We start from the raw sequence: 15,286 nt of genomic DNA, 5'->3' as shown, positions 1-15,286 counted from the left end.
TCAAAGTGATTTTTCTTCTTTTAACAGAAAAAGCATTTTAAAGAAAATGGTAATACAGTGACTTACTATACCTGTGGGGTTGCCTCACATATTAATAGGTAACACAAGTCTATTTGTGGCCTGGGTAAAGGGAGCATGTCAGGATGTGTTACTTTCTATAGTGAGATGAAATGATTATCCCCACCCCCCAAACAAACACCTCCTTAGGAAAACAAACACTAGCAAGTTTATTTTATAAAACCTGTGTAGAACTTATATAAATATATTGTGACAGCAGCTGTCATACTGTATATGTCAAGAAAGTGCTTTGAAACTTTATGCAAATACATGGGCAATGTATACACTACTGTGCACCCTAAAGACTACCCCATGTGTTCTTGGTGCCAAGGAAAACACAAACGTTCTCCAACTAATGCAGAGGGAAAGTCACCACAGCCCTGTACCTTTCACAGCCTTGTTCTCTTGGCCAGTGAAACCCACTTTGACTGGCTAGCCTGAAGGTAGAGGTAGGGACAATGCTATACAAAGTTTAACCAGAATTCTTATAGATCAAGCACTGCTTGGAACCATTTAAGCAGATTTACATTCATAAATTTCATAGCAGCCTTGTTTGAGATAAAATAACCAAGACTTAGATTAAAATGAATTGCCCAAGGTCACTCATTCATTCATTCGTTAATGATCATATTAGTCTTAGTTCTGATTGGTTAACATACTTGTGATCTGAAGAAAGTACTGCATATTCACAAGTGTAGATTTTGGTGGCTTTGGCCTTTAGTGTTTAGGATTATATTATGCATTATACTATAATGTACAATTGAAACTGTATATTACTTTTTTGTTATAAATAGCTATCTGATAAGGTGTGCTCCTGGACTATGGATGAAACTCCAAAACAAAAGGTCTCCATCTCCCCTCCAGAAACTGTTAAGATGAAAAATACAGTTACATTTATATTATACTCTTCATTGTGTATAATTGCACATTACTGTGCAATGATTATTTTGTGTTTGTGTTTTAAGAAGGTATTTTGGTTAGGCTAGGACAAAGGGTATGATCTACTGAGCCTTTTAACTTGTCCAGACTCAAGATTCTTATTTTTATTTTTTTTAAGTATTTTTTAGTTGTAGATGGACACAATACCTTTATTTATTTGTTTATTTTTAAGTGGTGCTGGGGAACAAACTCAGTGCCTCATGCATGCAGGCCAAGTGTTCTACCACTGATCCGTGATCCCAGCCCTAGGCTCAAGTTTTGATCCATCTTCCCCAAACCCTCCTTGGTACTCTCTTTCTTTGGAATCACAAGTGGTTCATTCTCTTGAATCAGTCCTGCTGGAAAAATGGTTCCTCTCACTACATCAGTAATAACATACGCCAGGGTGGGAAAATGGGCAACCACAAGGGGATAAGGGTTCAAAATCAATATTTCTCAGAGGGTCTAAAGGTTTTTACTTGAAAAAGCAGAAGCTTTCTTAAAACATGGAAATGAAAGGAGCAGTGTTTGTGCTAAAATTGTTCACAGCAAAATTTTTAAACGATTCTATTCTCAAACATTCACAACTCCAAAGGCTGGTTGAACAAATCTGTGATCTGAAGAAAGTCCTGTGTGTGGTCCAGTGTTATGGGCAAAAAGATGTGAATCTTTGTGAAGAGGACATTCACTTCATGCACTAGGTATGAAATATTCATGTCAGAATTCTCTCAAAAACTCCAAATTTGCTGTATTATTAGATTTCTAGAAGTAAAAGTATCCAGAAATGTGAAATTCCAGATAGTAGGTGATGAATCAGTAGCTTGAGGGAAAATAAGAATTTAAAAATATTTATGAAATCTTAATTCCTCTTGACATGAGCAGACCTGTGCCTTAAATTCAATATAGGCGGGAAACAGTTCTAGATTCTAAATTAAGAAGAAAAACTGGAAACCTACATGGTTCAAAGAAATGAGCCCATGAAGTTGAGACTTCCTCCAGATCCCAGGTTGTATCCCTTACTACTTTGATCCAGAGTGACTTGACACTTTCTAAATTTTAATTTATTCATCTGTGAATTGGGAAAGAAGGTATACTGTCTCATTGAGTTTTATGCAAAGATGAGATAGAAGTAAAACTTTTAACTCAGGGCCTGATGCATGGCGAATGCTCACTATTAGCTATTGCATATGGTTAAGGTCAAATTAATTTGGAATTTTAGCATATGTCCTGACCATGAGCTAATTATGTACATTGAATTACTTGTTTATGTAAGTTCTCTGAACTTGATAACTAAACATAGTAATGATTATTGAATCCCCCTCTAATAACATTGACCAATTTAAGAAGTGACTTTTTCTGGATTTCTTGGTCAAAGGGTTGGGTGTGCAGCCATATATGTAAACTTACACTTCATCTACCTGTTTTTAAAGTATCATGTCACCATCATCCTCATGTTAGTCTTGCATAGTGGCTTGGTGGATATTTCTGAATTAGTCCTGGACATTTGCCCCAAGAATCTTCCCCTTCAATGTTGTATTTGATAAGAGCCCTGGTGTGTTCTGAAGGACTTCTCTGGTCCATTAATCACTGAAACCTTGACTGTTCTTTGAGTGGATTGGACATCCTCTGATTTCTATTCAAAGGTAGAAACATTCACAACTCCAAAGGCTGGTTTCCAGTCTTCTTCCATTGCCTTCATAGGAACCATGGAGATTGTCCTTTTTAGAGTAGTCCTGGCAAGTCCTTGAACTTCTGTCCTTCTAGCTATGGTCTTAAAAAATTGTCCAGAATGATTTTACATTCTGTATAATTTTCTGAAATAAGGTACTAATTGTGTTGTTCATGTAGAACTTTCTTACCGTACTTTTTAATGAAGTTAAAAATTTAACTTGTCCAGTCCTACAGTTCTCCATCTTGAAAAAGATCTTTAGGTTTGTCAAACATGTTGTCACAGTTATGGAACTATTGTCCACTCAAAATCTCATGCCTGGCTCTAAGCAATCTTTTTAGCCAGCAGCAGTTTTAGTGAAGCATCCACTTCCTTCTGGACTCTCCTAAGCAGTTTCTGGTCAATGTTCAAGATGATCATTCTGAATCTGTCTTAATATTATTCCAAGAGGAGCTTGATGTAATATAGCTCATTGTTTCTGCAACAGGTCAAGCACTTTTTCTTCCCACCTGGCTAATGAATGAGTCCATTGTCTGAGAATCTGCCTGTGCCTCGTGGATATATACTGTTTTATATTAGTACATGCTGAACTGCATTGATATCAACCATCCTTCTGTAGGAAGATGGTGTCTTCCTCAAAAGTCAGAATTCTTGACAGAGGAGCTGTCACTTTCCCTGGGCTGGGAAAGAGTTCATTTTCCACCACCTCTGTCTGTCATTGTTTCCTTGCTCAGCATTACTACCAGTTTCCTAGGACCTTTTGTTCTTAGCCTGGCATGGCCACAGCTTGCCCATCATTGATTGCACACTGTCACTACTATTCTGATGGCCTCAAGTAACAAAGTAATGAGAGGTCTCTGTTGAGGAAGCAAAGATCAATATCACTTTCCTTTTGGTTGGTTCTTCTCAGTTATAGGAATCCCAGATCTGTAGAGCTTGTACCACAAAGGCCTTAGTGACACAGTTCTTTTGAGTTTTTCTTTCAACATTCTTTCTCATCCAGGACCAGAGATCCAGGCAACCATGATACTGGAAATGGCATGATTTTGAGTGACAGATGTGTTCCATCTGTGATAATTTCTTTCTGAAACTAGGCTCAGTCACTAGGTGATTCTGTCATGTTTCATCTCTTCTTCCCATAGGGTGGATTTTCTCTCAGGAAAAACCAACAAGCACCTCTCCCCTCCTTGGACTTGCCCAGACATGTCAGAACACTCTTTGGACCAAGCTGGGACCCCCCACCACAGCTGTTTCCAACAAACTGTGTACTTCTTTTCCTTTGATCATATCTGGCCTCGTTTAGAATCATCCAGAGGAGCTTGCCAAGATTGGGTTGCAGCCTGATTATCTCAAAACACAAACTTAAAATTGGTTGACAAGACCAATACCCAGAGGTGCTGCTAGTTTGAATGAATAGTGCCAGAAACTTCTAGTCTCTCTGGCCTGTATTCCTTGATGGAGGCCAGAGTGTTTATTGTAGAGCTCCGTGACATGGTGCTTGCATTTTAGATTTTTGTTGGAATTTTGGGAAATTTTCACCTGATACAAAAGAGAGACTGACATAATCATGGAGGCCAGAGTGTTTATTGTAGAGCTCCGTGACATTGTACTTGCATTTTAGATTTTTCTTAGAATTTTGGGAAATTTTCACCTGATACAAAAGAGAGACTGACATAATCATACATACTAAATAGACATTTTGGTACTTTTTATTTAAAAGCCATGATGGCTGATGCAGAAAAACTCAAATGTTTGTTTAATGGGTGAATGAAAGCCAAAATGCTGTGACTAGTCAGTGGCCCTGCAAAAATTCAGATGAAGTTTAAATGTAATCTTATTTTTCAGTAGTGTCTTCAGACTTACTATACTTAGGAAACCCTCAAAGTATAATTTACTCAAAATAATGAGGGGGGTCTAGATATATCTTAGTTAAGAGCAATTCATTTCAAGACAACCAATGTTTTTGTAACTTAGGAAACCTCACTGGAGCATGCACATTTTTTTGAATTACTTTCAGCTTTAACTGGCAACCCAACAAGTAGGTGTTTGGTCAGAAACCAAATACTTTAGATGTTACTATGGTCTCTCTGTGGAGCCAGGCACTGTGGAAGACAGAACAGTAACATGACCTCTGCACTCAGGGAATGTTCCACCTTGTTTGGGGGGTAAGCGATGCACCTATAAGAAACACTATGGGGATGAAGTAAAACAATATGTAAAAATGCAGTAAGTACCGATGAACTATTTTAGGTGGTCAAACTTAAAGGTCAGTTGGCTGCTGATGCTTGTGTTTCTGTCTTTACCGCCCAGTATTTCTAGACACTTTGGACCCATCGGAGGCCTTCATGTGGCATCTTGCTTAGTGCACAGCAGCTTGCTGGGTGCTGTGGCTTAGACAGCCTGGGGAACATGAAGACATCCCTCCTCCTTCACGGTGGTGTTATTTCCTTCCTTTCAGGAGTGGCTCATAACTCATAGGAGGTGTGAGTTCTGAATGATTGTTCTTTTCATCTCCCTGGAAGCAGGCCAGACTGTAGATCGAGCGTTTGATGTGTCAGCAGCAGACTTGTAACAGCCCTGACTACTTACACGATGATGAAAGGTTGAACTTTGATAAAAATGACAAAAAAAGGAAAAGGGCTCTTTTTAATTTTTTTTCCTTTTGCTCTCTTTCTCTCTCTTTCTCCTTTTTTTTTTGCTGGGTGGCTGGGTGGCATTGAGAAACATACTACCAGGGTGGTCTGCAAGGTCTCTGGGAATCTGAAATATCAGGAGGGTGCTCTCTTGTGGATTTACTTGTTTGTTTATATTGATTGTTTTGGAGAGGGAACACCCATGCTGGCTGGCATGGCAGGGCAGACTCTCAGGACCCTTATCAGCAAGCTCCCACCTCTGCTTAATGGGCCAGAAGGGGTGTCACCTTCCTCAGGGTGGATCCCTTATGTTCCAGCTGTCCCTCGGCACTTTGCTTCCACACACCAAACAAACCAAGGCTGGCAAATCGATTCGGATCCCAGGGCTTCTCTTCACCCTTTGGTTCCCAGGGTATTTATTCAGCAATATCATCTGAGCTTGGTCCCAGGGGGTGGTCTTATCTTCCTGCTTCTAAAATTGACCAAGAAAGGAGTGAATTATATGTGGAAAACCACAGCCAGTTGGAATGCACCTCAAACAGGAACTCAGTCATATCTGTGATGGAAAGCTCAGGTTGCAAGAAGGGGATACATTTCTAAATTTTCTTTTACAAAACAAAAACATAAACAAAGCCCCGTGCCATTCAGCCAAGTGACAGGGAAGAGGTATGATTGAGAGTTCAAAGGGGAAGATGAAAGGACTTTTACCTTTAAAAATGAAACTTAGTTAAATGTAATACTTAAACAACATTTAGAAAATAAGACCAATGGAATAAAAAGTAACGACATGTCTATCACCTATTTATTTTTTAATCTCATATTTATTTCATAAAATTATGGCCTTGGCTTTGCCCCAGTATGCACTAGAGGTCCAGCGCTGTCTCCATAGCTGGCTTGGGAAGTTGTTGAAAGACAGCTTCTGGCTGTGGTCTCAGCAGGCGCAGGGCACGAAGTATGTGCCATACAATCCACCCGCTGAGACCAGGACAGGCATTTTCCTACAGTTTTGGCAAGAGTCTTGGAATATGATGAACATGGTCAAACTCTTTGGGAGCCATCTGTCTGATCATGCGAGAACATTGAGGTCCCTTGAGGACTCGCTGCCAGGGCCAAAGTGAGACTGGCCAAGTCCTACAGCTTAGTGGGAGCTTCAATTTAAGGGGTCAGTACTGACCAGAAGGACTGGCATAGTGCCTTCAAAGAGGCCTGTGGGTTACCAGGACAGTTTTCCTACTTTATTCAGTCTGAAAAAATTTACTCTTGACGCTGTCCATCAGCACTTATGATTTGCCTGTAACAGTAAGAAGAGAGTGTATAAAATGAGACAGTCAGATTATCTGGCTTGAAGTTCAAGTTCTAATAGGAGGAAGGACAACTAAGGAGTGGGCTTGAATTTTTTTTTCAGGATTTGCACTGAGATTCTTGGCTATCTTCCTGTCTCGAAAACATTTCAATCATTAGCTTCTTCGGTGAGGGGGAGACTATTTTAGTGTGTTATAGTGGCCTTCATCCTGAGAGAATCACACCTGGGACTACACGGAGGAATCAAATATCATTTCTTAATTGTGGTAGGCAGACTAATACACCCCCTTAATCCCAAGATGTCCATGTCCTAATCCTTATGACCTGTGAATGTATAGCCAGGCATGGTGGTGTACACTGTAATCTCAGTGGCTCAGGAGGCTGAGGCAGGAGGATGGTGGGTTCAAAGCCAGCCTCAGCAATTTAGTGAGGCTGTAACCAACCTAGTGAGACCCCATCTCAAAATGAAAATAAAAAAGGGCTGGAGGTGTGGCTCAGTGGGTAAGTGCCTTTGGGTTCAATCCCTGGTACCAAAAATAAATAAATAAATAAATAAACATTCTGCAGATGTGATGAAGTTAAGGATTTATCATGCAGATATCATCCTGGACAATATGAGTTAACCTTCTTTCAAGAGTCCTCATCAAAGGGAGTCAAGAGCGTCAGTTAGAGAAAGAGATGAAGTGATATCAGGTGGGCCAGAGCCAAGGGAGATTTGAAGATGCTACACCAATGGCTTTGAATAGGGATGAAGGAGCCATGAGCCAAATAAGCAAGATTACTTCTAGAATCTGCAAAAGGCAGGGAAATGTATTCTCCCCCACAGCCTCCATGAGGAACATAGTTCTGCCCACAACTTGATTTTTGCTCAGTGAAGTGAAATTCAGACTTCTGATCTCTAGAACTGTAAGCTGATAAATGCATGCTGTTTTAAACAGTAGTTTACTAAGTTTTCATGGTAATTTTTTTAGAGCAGCAACAGGAAACTAAAACAATATAAACAACGCTACAATTAGACTTAGAAACAGGGGTTGATGGGAAAAGTCAAAGGAATTTGTTTCAGGCTTTGATTCTTGAGATGGAGCACTGGCTCATGGTCTCTGACTAGGTAATGAAGTGTACAAAAGAGTTTTTGTTTTTGTCGGTCCAGTGGGTCCCTCTCAGTGGTTGTTGTTTGTTTGAGATTTTTATGGGACAAAATAGGCATGCTGGTGGAGCTTTGCTGACATGTTTGGCTATCTGTGTGTAAAATTACAGTTGAGTTTTATTTTATCACTTGGAAACAGAAACCCATATGTAGCCATAACATGCAGGTTCTCAGGGCAGAAAGCTTCCAGGATCTGCACAGATTATAAAGCCTGTGGTGGTCTCAATGCACAATTCTACTACTCTGCGTTATTCACAGCTCCAATTCACCCTGCTTCTCCCTGACCTCCTACCTTCCCAAGCCCCAAGAAAAGATGCCTGCAGCCACCAGAGAGGTGGACTGGGCCTGGTTCTTCTCTCAGTGGGAAGTGCTCCCCATGGAAAATGGGCTTCATTCTTCAAAACACATGTCTCAAGAACATGTTGGGAGCTATGCTGTGTGCCGACTGCTGGGGGGACTAACATTATACACAAACCTCAGTCCTGCTTGCTGGGAGCTCCTGCTAATGGGAATTCATTGCTGGGAGCTCCTGCTAATGAGTCCTGCAAAGTAGAATGCCTTGGACAGCATCCTCATGGACATTTGAAAGACGTTAGAAATGCATGTTCCTGGGCTGGGGATGTGGCTCAAGCGGTAGCGCGCTCGCCTGGCATGTGTGCAGCCTGGGTTCGATCCTCAGTACCACATACAAACAAAGATGTTGTGTCCACCGAAAACTAAATATATATATATAATTTTTTAAAAAATTCTCTCTCTCTCTCTTAAAAAAAAAAAAAAAGAAAGAAAGGCATGCTCCTGGTTGATGGTTTGAGGAAACACTAGTCTAGTACTCTTCTCATCTAGGAGTGAAATCAAATCCCCAGGATACATGTGGCAATGTCTGAAGGCATGTTTGATTGTTACAACCAGGGCATGAAGGATGCTACTGGTACATAGCAGGTAGGGATCAGGGATGCTGCTATACATCTTGCAGTGCATAGGACAGTCCCCTCAGCAAGAAATGAACAGATCCCAAATGTCAGTAATTTGAAATTTGAGAAATACTGATCTAATGGGTAAATCTGATACCTACACATAAATTCTTACACCACAGTGGTATATGCATTCACAAGTATATCCCACTGTCATTGCATGTTGTTATGTATATCGTAAATACATTTTGGTCAACCGTGGTGGTCTCCATGTATTGCCTAGTGATATTGGAGCCATCTTAGTTTGTCTAAGTACACTCAGTGATGTTCAAACAGCAAGGATGTTGCTGAATAATTTATTTCTCACAATGTGTCCTCCTTGTTAAGCAGTACTTGGCTGTGTATGGGTGTGGCACTTATTTGTTCCTCTTTTTTCTCATCTTTCTATATATTATATATAGAGAGTTGATATATATATATATATGTTTTATATATAATATATATACACAAAAAATATATGTGTGTGTATTCACACACAGGTATATGTGCATATGTATCCTTTTCCAAGAACTCCATGAGTTATTCTGACCCAGGCTAGATTGGGAATCCTGATGGCAACGAGGAACCATTACAGGTTTTCAGGCATGAACATGGTGCATCCTTATTTGTGGATTCAAAAGCAAAGTCTTTCAATTGAATTGCAGAAGAGATAAAGGGCCTTGTTGGTGGGTTATCAGTTAGGTATGGGGATGGATGATAATCACCTTTAATGGCTCCCAGAGAAAAGCCTCCAACTTTCAGATTTCTACATTAGGAATATCTTATTTCAGAGGGAAGAACAGAAAAGAAGGGGGGTGGGAGGGAAAATGAGACAAGTAAAAAGCCCTAGGGGCAAATAAAGTGAATGCATGATTTGGATTTTTATCTCAGTAAGTAACAAAATGTAGATACTACATTGTATCTAAACATTTGCATCTAAGCAGCAGATATAATGCTGTAACCAGAATCTATGGGAAGATATAATAAATGGCTCAAAGGGGAAGAAGTTCTGACCATCAAGTTGATAATACTTCATATTATTATCACCTAAGAAACTGTGCAGCCATTGGGAGGCCATAACTGATGGAAAGGACTCCACTTTGATGTTAGGACTGAATCTGCATTTTGACCCTGCCACTTAATTTTTGGGAGGCATGTTTTCTGAGCAAGTTTCCTAAGGTTTAATGCCTCAGCTTCTACTCTAGGGGTGAGGATAGGCAGCACACAGGGTCTCTGGGAGACTTGTTAAAATGACAAAAGTATCTAGGGCTTCCAACAACCTGGGCTTGACATCCACTTCCTGTTCCTAGGGAGTCTTCTGTCCCCTTGGCCACTCTACTTCTGCTCCCTCAGATCAGCAGCTCAATGGCCTCCTTCACTTCCCACTTTGATTGGCAGGGGTTTTTTGTTTTTTTTTTTCTGTTCTGTGCTGGTCAAGAATGGGAAAATCCAAGTAACAAGACTGGAAATAAGTGTTATGCCCTGAAAGTTTAGTGAAATAAAGTTCTAGGCCAAAAAGAAGAATGGCTAAGGATATCTACTTCTTTTTGTGACTCTCTTTGGACCCAATTTTTAATTTGGAGTGGTTGCTCTGCTCGCAAGTCGGCTTTGAACCTCTGGTTGTGGTAATATAAGAATAAGGGGCCACTCAGGAATCCTTCCCACTTGAGATGTATTTCTTTCCTACACAGCCCCTCCAGGCTCTCTCTCCCTTCTTCCTACCATCTTCTCAGAATAAACGAAGAACTCTATTCTTTTAAAACAACTAGGCATAAGAAAACATCTCTCTAGAATGTGGTAGCCTGTAGCATTGTTTAGCAATGAATCAGCTCCACCACATTCTAGAGAGTTTTTTGGTAACTGTTTAGCAACTCTGCTCCCAGCCTCCTGTTAGGAGCCAGGCTGTGCATCCTGATCAAGGGATCAGTGCCATGTCTCATGCTACAGGACAGTTTCCAGCCCTCATTCTCAGCGGGTCCTCAGGGGTTGGAGAAGCATTCCACATGCACATGGCTGTGGTTTTAGCATCTTGCACTCATCACACTATTTAGGAAGACAGATTTTTATTATGCAGCAAAATTGCTGCTCTAGGGTAAACTTTGACACAAAGCAATTGTGTACTTGACTGAATCAGCTAAAACAAAATAAGAGCACAGAAAATACGCCGGAGATAGATTTCAGACTTTTGTTTTAAAAACAGCTACTGTCAAGAGAAGTACTTGGATGTGCAATTATAATAAATGACCTTCGCTCGAGAACAAACTTGCCTTTCTAAGGAAAAGCAAAATAGTGAAAATCAGAACACTCAAATATTATGAAAGTTTCTAGCACATTCTTTTACTTGACAACCAGATAAGAATAGTTTGTCTCTATGTATTTTAACCATCATGCAATGTTTGAACATTTAATAAAATGTTAGATTTTTAATTATGTTGGTCAGACTTGTACCAGTTTTACATTTTGAAGTTGAATGTTGCTTTGGGCATCTCAGCATCCACAACGTTTAGTAGTACTTGAAATGTGCACAATGCAAGGTGAGACTGTGCAAACCCTAAGGAGATACAAAGATACATCTGGGATGCAGACTCTCCAGAGCCATGTCCTTAGCATTCTATAAAGAGGTCTGGAAGACACCAGATTCTGGAGCTCATTGTGTGTGATAGCTCCACTTTTGATTCACTAAGTTTTTATTGAGGTGTTCTTTAAACTTTGACTCTCCTGAAGGATATGAGGCAGATAGGACTGGTTCTTGCCTTCAAGACAGTGTAGCTGGGAGGTAAAACTAATTTCATCTTGTAGGATTAAGCATTTATGTGTGTACCGAAAATTATGTTATGTGTCCAATACACAGGGGAATAGAGGAAAAGGGAGGTGATACGGAAAAGCGACTGAGGTTCCAGGAAAATGAAGGGCTCAGGAAAACTTCACAGGTGGAATGATTCTTGATATTGACTTTGAATGAAGCAGAATTTTTATAGGGGTCAGTGATGGAGGTCAGAGGGGAAAAAGGTGTGTATAAAGAAGATGGAAGGTGGGATGTATTAGAGGGCAATAAAGAAATAAGATAACTCTGGAGCCTTCACTTTATGTTGGAGTTGTGATGGAGGCAGATTGGAGAGATTATTGGGTGTCTTGACAAAGTACACTTATGATGTAATAAAGGAATATTGTTCAGTACCAAAAAACAATTTATTTCTTGCTTATTTCAGTTCATTACAGGGATCTTGAAGGGTAGATATCGATAGGGTGACCCAGGGAACTAGGCCTTTTCTTTATTCCATTCAGTAGGTCAACTCTTAAGAGAATAAATGAGAGCATGGAGGATTGTGTGTGAAGAATTTCTATTGGGTAGGCTTGTGGGTGTGTTATATTAGTACCTTCTACCTCCCATTGATCAGAACTCAGTCATAGGGTCACACTTACCTGCAAGGGAGTGTGGGAAATGTAGTATAGCTCTGTGAGAGAAAAAGGAAGTAGATTTTGGTGTGCATACACCAACTATTACACCCCACTCCATTGACTTTTAGCCTGAGCAGGTTGAACCTTATCCTGAAGGCAGTTGTGAGTCTGAAGCTAAGCAGGAATAGGGGGTGTGCTCACTGGTAATGGAAGTTCCTTTAAGGCGAGTGATTTCTGTGTATTATATTTATTGCTATATCCCCAACATATTATGATGGCCCCAAAGAAATATTTGACAAGATAATGGAATGGTAGGAAGATATTGGAAAGGAGTCCTGGACATATGGAACATTCCAGGAGGGATTACTGGAAGAGAGTGGAGTCAGACAAGCCAATCAGAGAGCTCTTGTGACAATCTCACAGAGCCTGAGTTAGTGTGGTTACAGTAGGAATTTGTTCATTTTTAGAACCAGAAATGTTTACTCCTGTTATTTTAACCCTCTGGGTTCACAGCATAGCCACAGACTGTTTAACCAGAGTCCCTGCTGAGTTGAAATCATAGAGGCAGGTTGTAAGCTGTGACTGTGTTCCTAGGAAGGGCTTGCACTTTCTTTGGAGGCATTAATTGGAATGCTGCCTCGGGACTTGGGCTGTGCCACAATACTGCAACCCAAACAAAATAAAACTTGACTAAACCAGCAAACCCATATTGGAGTTCAAGTTACTTTAACGACTCTTGGGAAACACAAACTGCTGTTGTATTATGTATGCAAAATTTGCTCTTTGACCTCATGGTAAGGAGAATTACTGGAGTACACATGTTCTTTTGCCAGCTTTCCAAAGTGTTGGATAAGTTAACTCTTTTGCAATTATGCAATGTTTTTCAAAATTTTAATTTTAAAATATGCTTGAAAAATAGATGCTGATCCAACAAGAACAGAATACATGGGTGAAAAGAAAGTGTTCTCTGTACACCTAAGAGAAACCAGCACACAGGCAAGCTTGTGTTGCTGGAAGCTTCAGGATTTAGGAAGTTGCTTGCAGATGAATTTCTTTGAAATTAAAAGTGAAGGGCAGCGCCATCCTGTCCTCCCTCTAGATATGACTTTTGTGTTTTATGTATAAGCTTGAGCCCATCTCAGGTGCTTGCCCAGATTCAGGTCACCCACCTCTGAAGTCTGATGACAGGCCCTTAACTTTAGGATCATGTAGGGTTGAGTGAGAAATCTCAGAATAGCTTGGGATTTGGGGGAGACTTTTAATGACTTCCTGCTGATCGGGAAATAATGTAAAAACAACAGATGAGCTTTTTGTGGTATTTTCACATGTTCTCTATTGGTTTGGGGAAGAATCCAACATTAAAGAGGTTTCAAAATAACACATATTTAAAAAGACATATAACATGCCCTCTCTTTTTTATTCCTCACCACCAAAAAATAAACTAGTAATTAAAATAGCAAAAGCGGAAACAGAGGTGACAGCAGTTTGCCAGGATGGAAATGAATAGGATCCCCAAGGCCAAAGCTAATGCCTGCTACTCATGCAGAAGGGGTGAGGAAATGTCTAACGTTGGGTCGTTCCCTTGATGGACCTAAGGCTCTTTGAGCCTCAGGTTCTTCTTTTCCTGAGGTCCCCTGAGATATAAATTATCCACTCATGACAATGGACACCTGAAAGTCCACTAGTTTGATTTCTAGCTCAAATCCTGGACAAGCAAATCCACTGAAATTCTATTAGTCTTGTAATTTGTTTACTTAATTTTCATATTTTCTTAAAAAAAGAAAACTTATAAATGAAGTTCATAGTAATTCATATTGCAAGGAATAGGTATCAATCAGCCTTGCAGGTTATATATAAATTATATATAAATTAACTGGAAAGTATTTTTTTTTCTCTGCCCCAGCTTTCTGAATAAGCAGTTAAAATTTGCTGAGGCTGGAAAAGCATGTTCTCCTCTAAAGGACAAGAAGGGCATAAGGATGCATCTTGCATTCCAGAGAAAGAAGAGATACTTCTGGGCAGAGAAAGCAGGGAAGCCAAGGATAAAGAAGGGGTGTCAGAAGCAAAGGGTCTGAGAAACAGAAATGGTCAACAATGAGAATGAGAAAGTAGGAAACATATTCAAAGGTTTGAAAAGTTCTTCCATGGGCCTCTAAGGCTCTTTCCATTCGTCCAATGTCCAATATTAATCATCATAACCTTACCATCAGTTAATGGAAACAAATTTGATTAGCTGGAATCCAGGGAGATGGTTCTACTAAACAATGTTCAGAGCCATCAATTTTCAGCAGATTGGCCACATCTTCTAGTTGGACCCTCAGTGAGCCATCCCAGTGACACCTTCAAGCTGTGGCAGACAGTGAGGTCTTCCTGCAGGAAGGTGTCTGCAGGAACTGCAGAAATTTGGGAGTCAGAAAGAGGAGGAAAAGGCTTAATAAATACAGAGGGTTCCTTTGCTTGCAGGGGAATGAGTGGTAAGAAGGGTACTGACCTTTAGGGTGGCCCACTCATCTTGGTTTGCATGAAATTTTCCTGGTTTTAAGACTGACAGTCTCCAATTCTAGGCATACTGAGATGGTTTGTTTGTTAGACCCACCAGAAGCTGGTCTTGAGAAGGGAAAAAATGAAGAAAGGTGGTAGTGGGCGGGGCTGGGGGAGGTGATGCCATTTGGAATCATCTCTTGGGAGGCAGTCTTTTTGCATCTATATTTCATAAAGCCTATGGAGAAGATAAAAAAGGATGCTTGGGAGGAATTACATGGACCTGAGCAGTCACCCCAGGTACCCAATAATAGGGAAGGGCCTTAGGCTTGCTCCAGATATCTTGGTTGTACAATCTATATGCACTGACTTTTCTAAATGTGCTTTTTTTTCTCTTTCTCTTTTCTTAGGGAGGCAGGACACAGTGCGTGAGAGAAGTCTGTCCCATTCTCTCTTGTCCCCAGCACCTTAGTCACACACCCCCAGGACAGTGCTGCCCCAAATGTTTGGGTGAGTGACTATTTTCAGGTCAAAAAAACAATGCAATTTTTTTCCAGAGTTTCGACTGAGTATTGATACAGATTGTTATTTGGGGTTATTGGGGTTCTGAAGTTGTCTTGTTCATGGTTTGTTAGAGTCAAGGGCTCCTTCTAATCTCCTGAGTAGAAGGTGTAAACAGGGGTTGGCTCTCATCTGAGGCTGCCAAAGAGGCTGCTCTTATCTTTCCTTA

At 40.4% G+C, this 15,286-nt stretch overlaps 1 protein-coding gene across 3 annotated transcripts in view; it reads left to right on the top strand.

The window, feature by feature from the left end:
- Nucleotides 1-15,286, top strand: part of Bmper (BMP binding endothelial regulator) — a 235,952-nt gene that overhangs the window by 118,911 nt on the left and 101,755 nt on the right. For all 3 annotated transcript variants that reach the window (XM_021722275.3, XM_005319188.4, XM_078039865.1), the window contains exon 7: nucleotides 14,967-15,066. In XM_021722275.3, coding sequence (XP_021577950.1) covers nucleotides 14,967-15,066 — 100 coding nt within the window. The remainder of the gene's footprint in view (nucleotides 1-14,966; nucleotides 15,067-15,286) is intronic.

This window comes from Ictidomys tridecemlineatus, chromosome 2 (assembly GCF_052094955.1).
Source record: "Ictidomys tridecemlineatus isolate mIctTri1 chromosome 2, mIctTri1.hap1, whole genome shotgun sequence".
Taxonomy (NCBI): Eukaryota; Metazoa; Chordata; class Mammalia; order Rodentia; family Sciuridae; genus Ictidomys; species Ictidomys tridecemlineatus.
The sequence above is the reverse complement of the archived record's forward strand: the minus strand, read 5'-3'. Positions and strand labels throughout refer to the sequence as shown.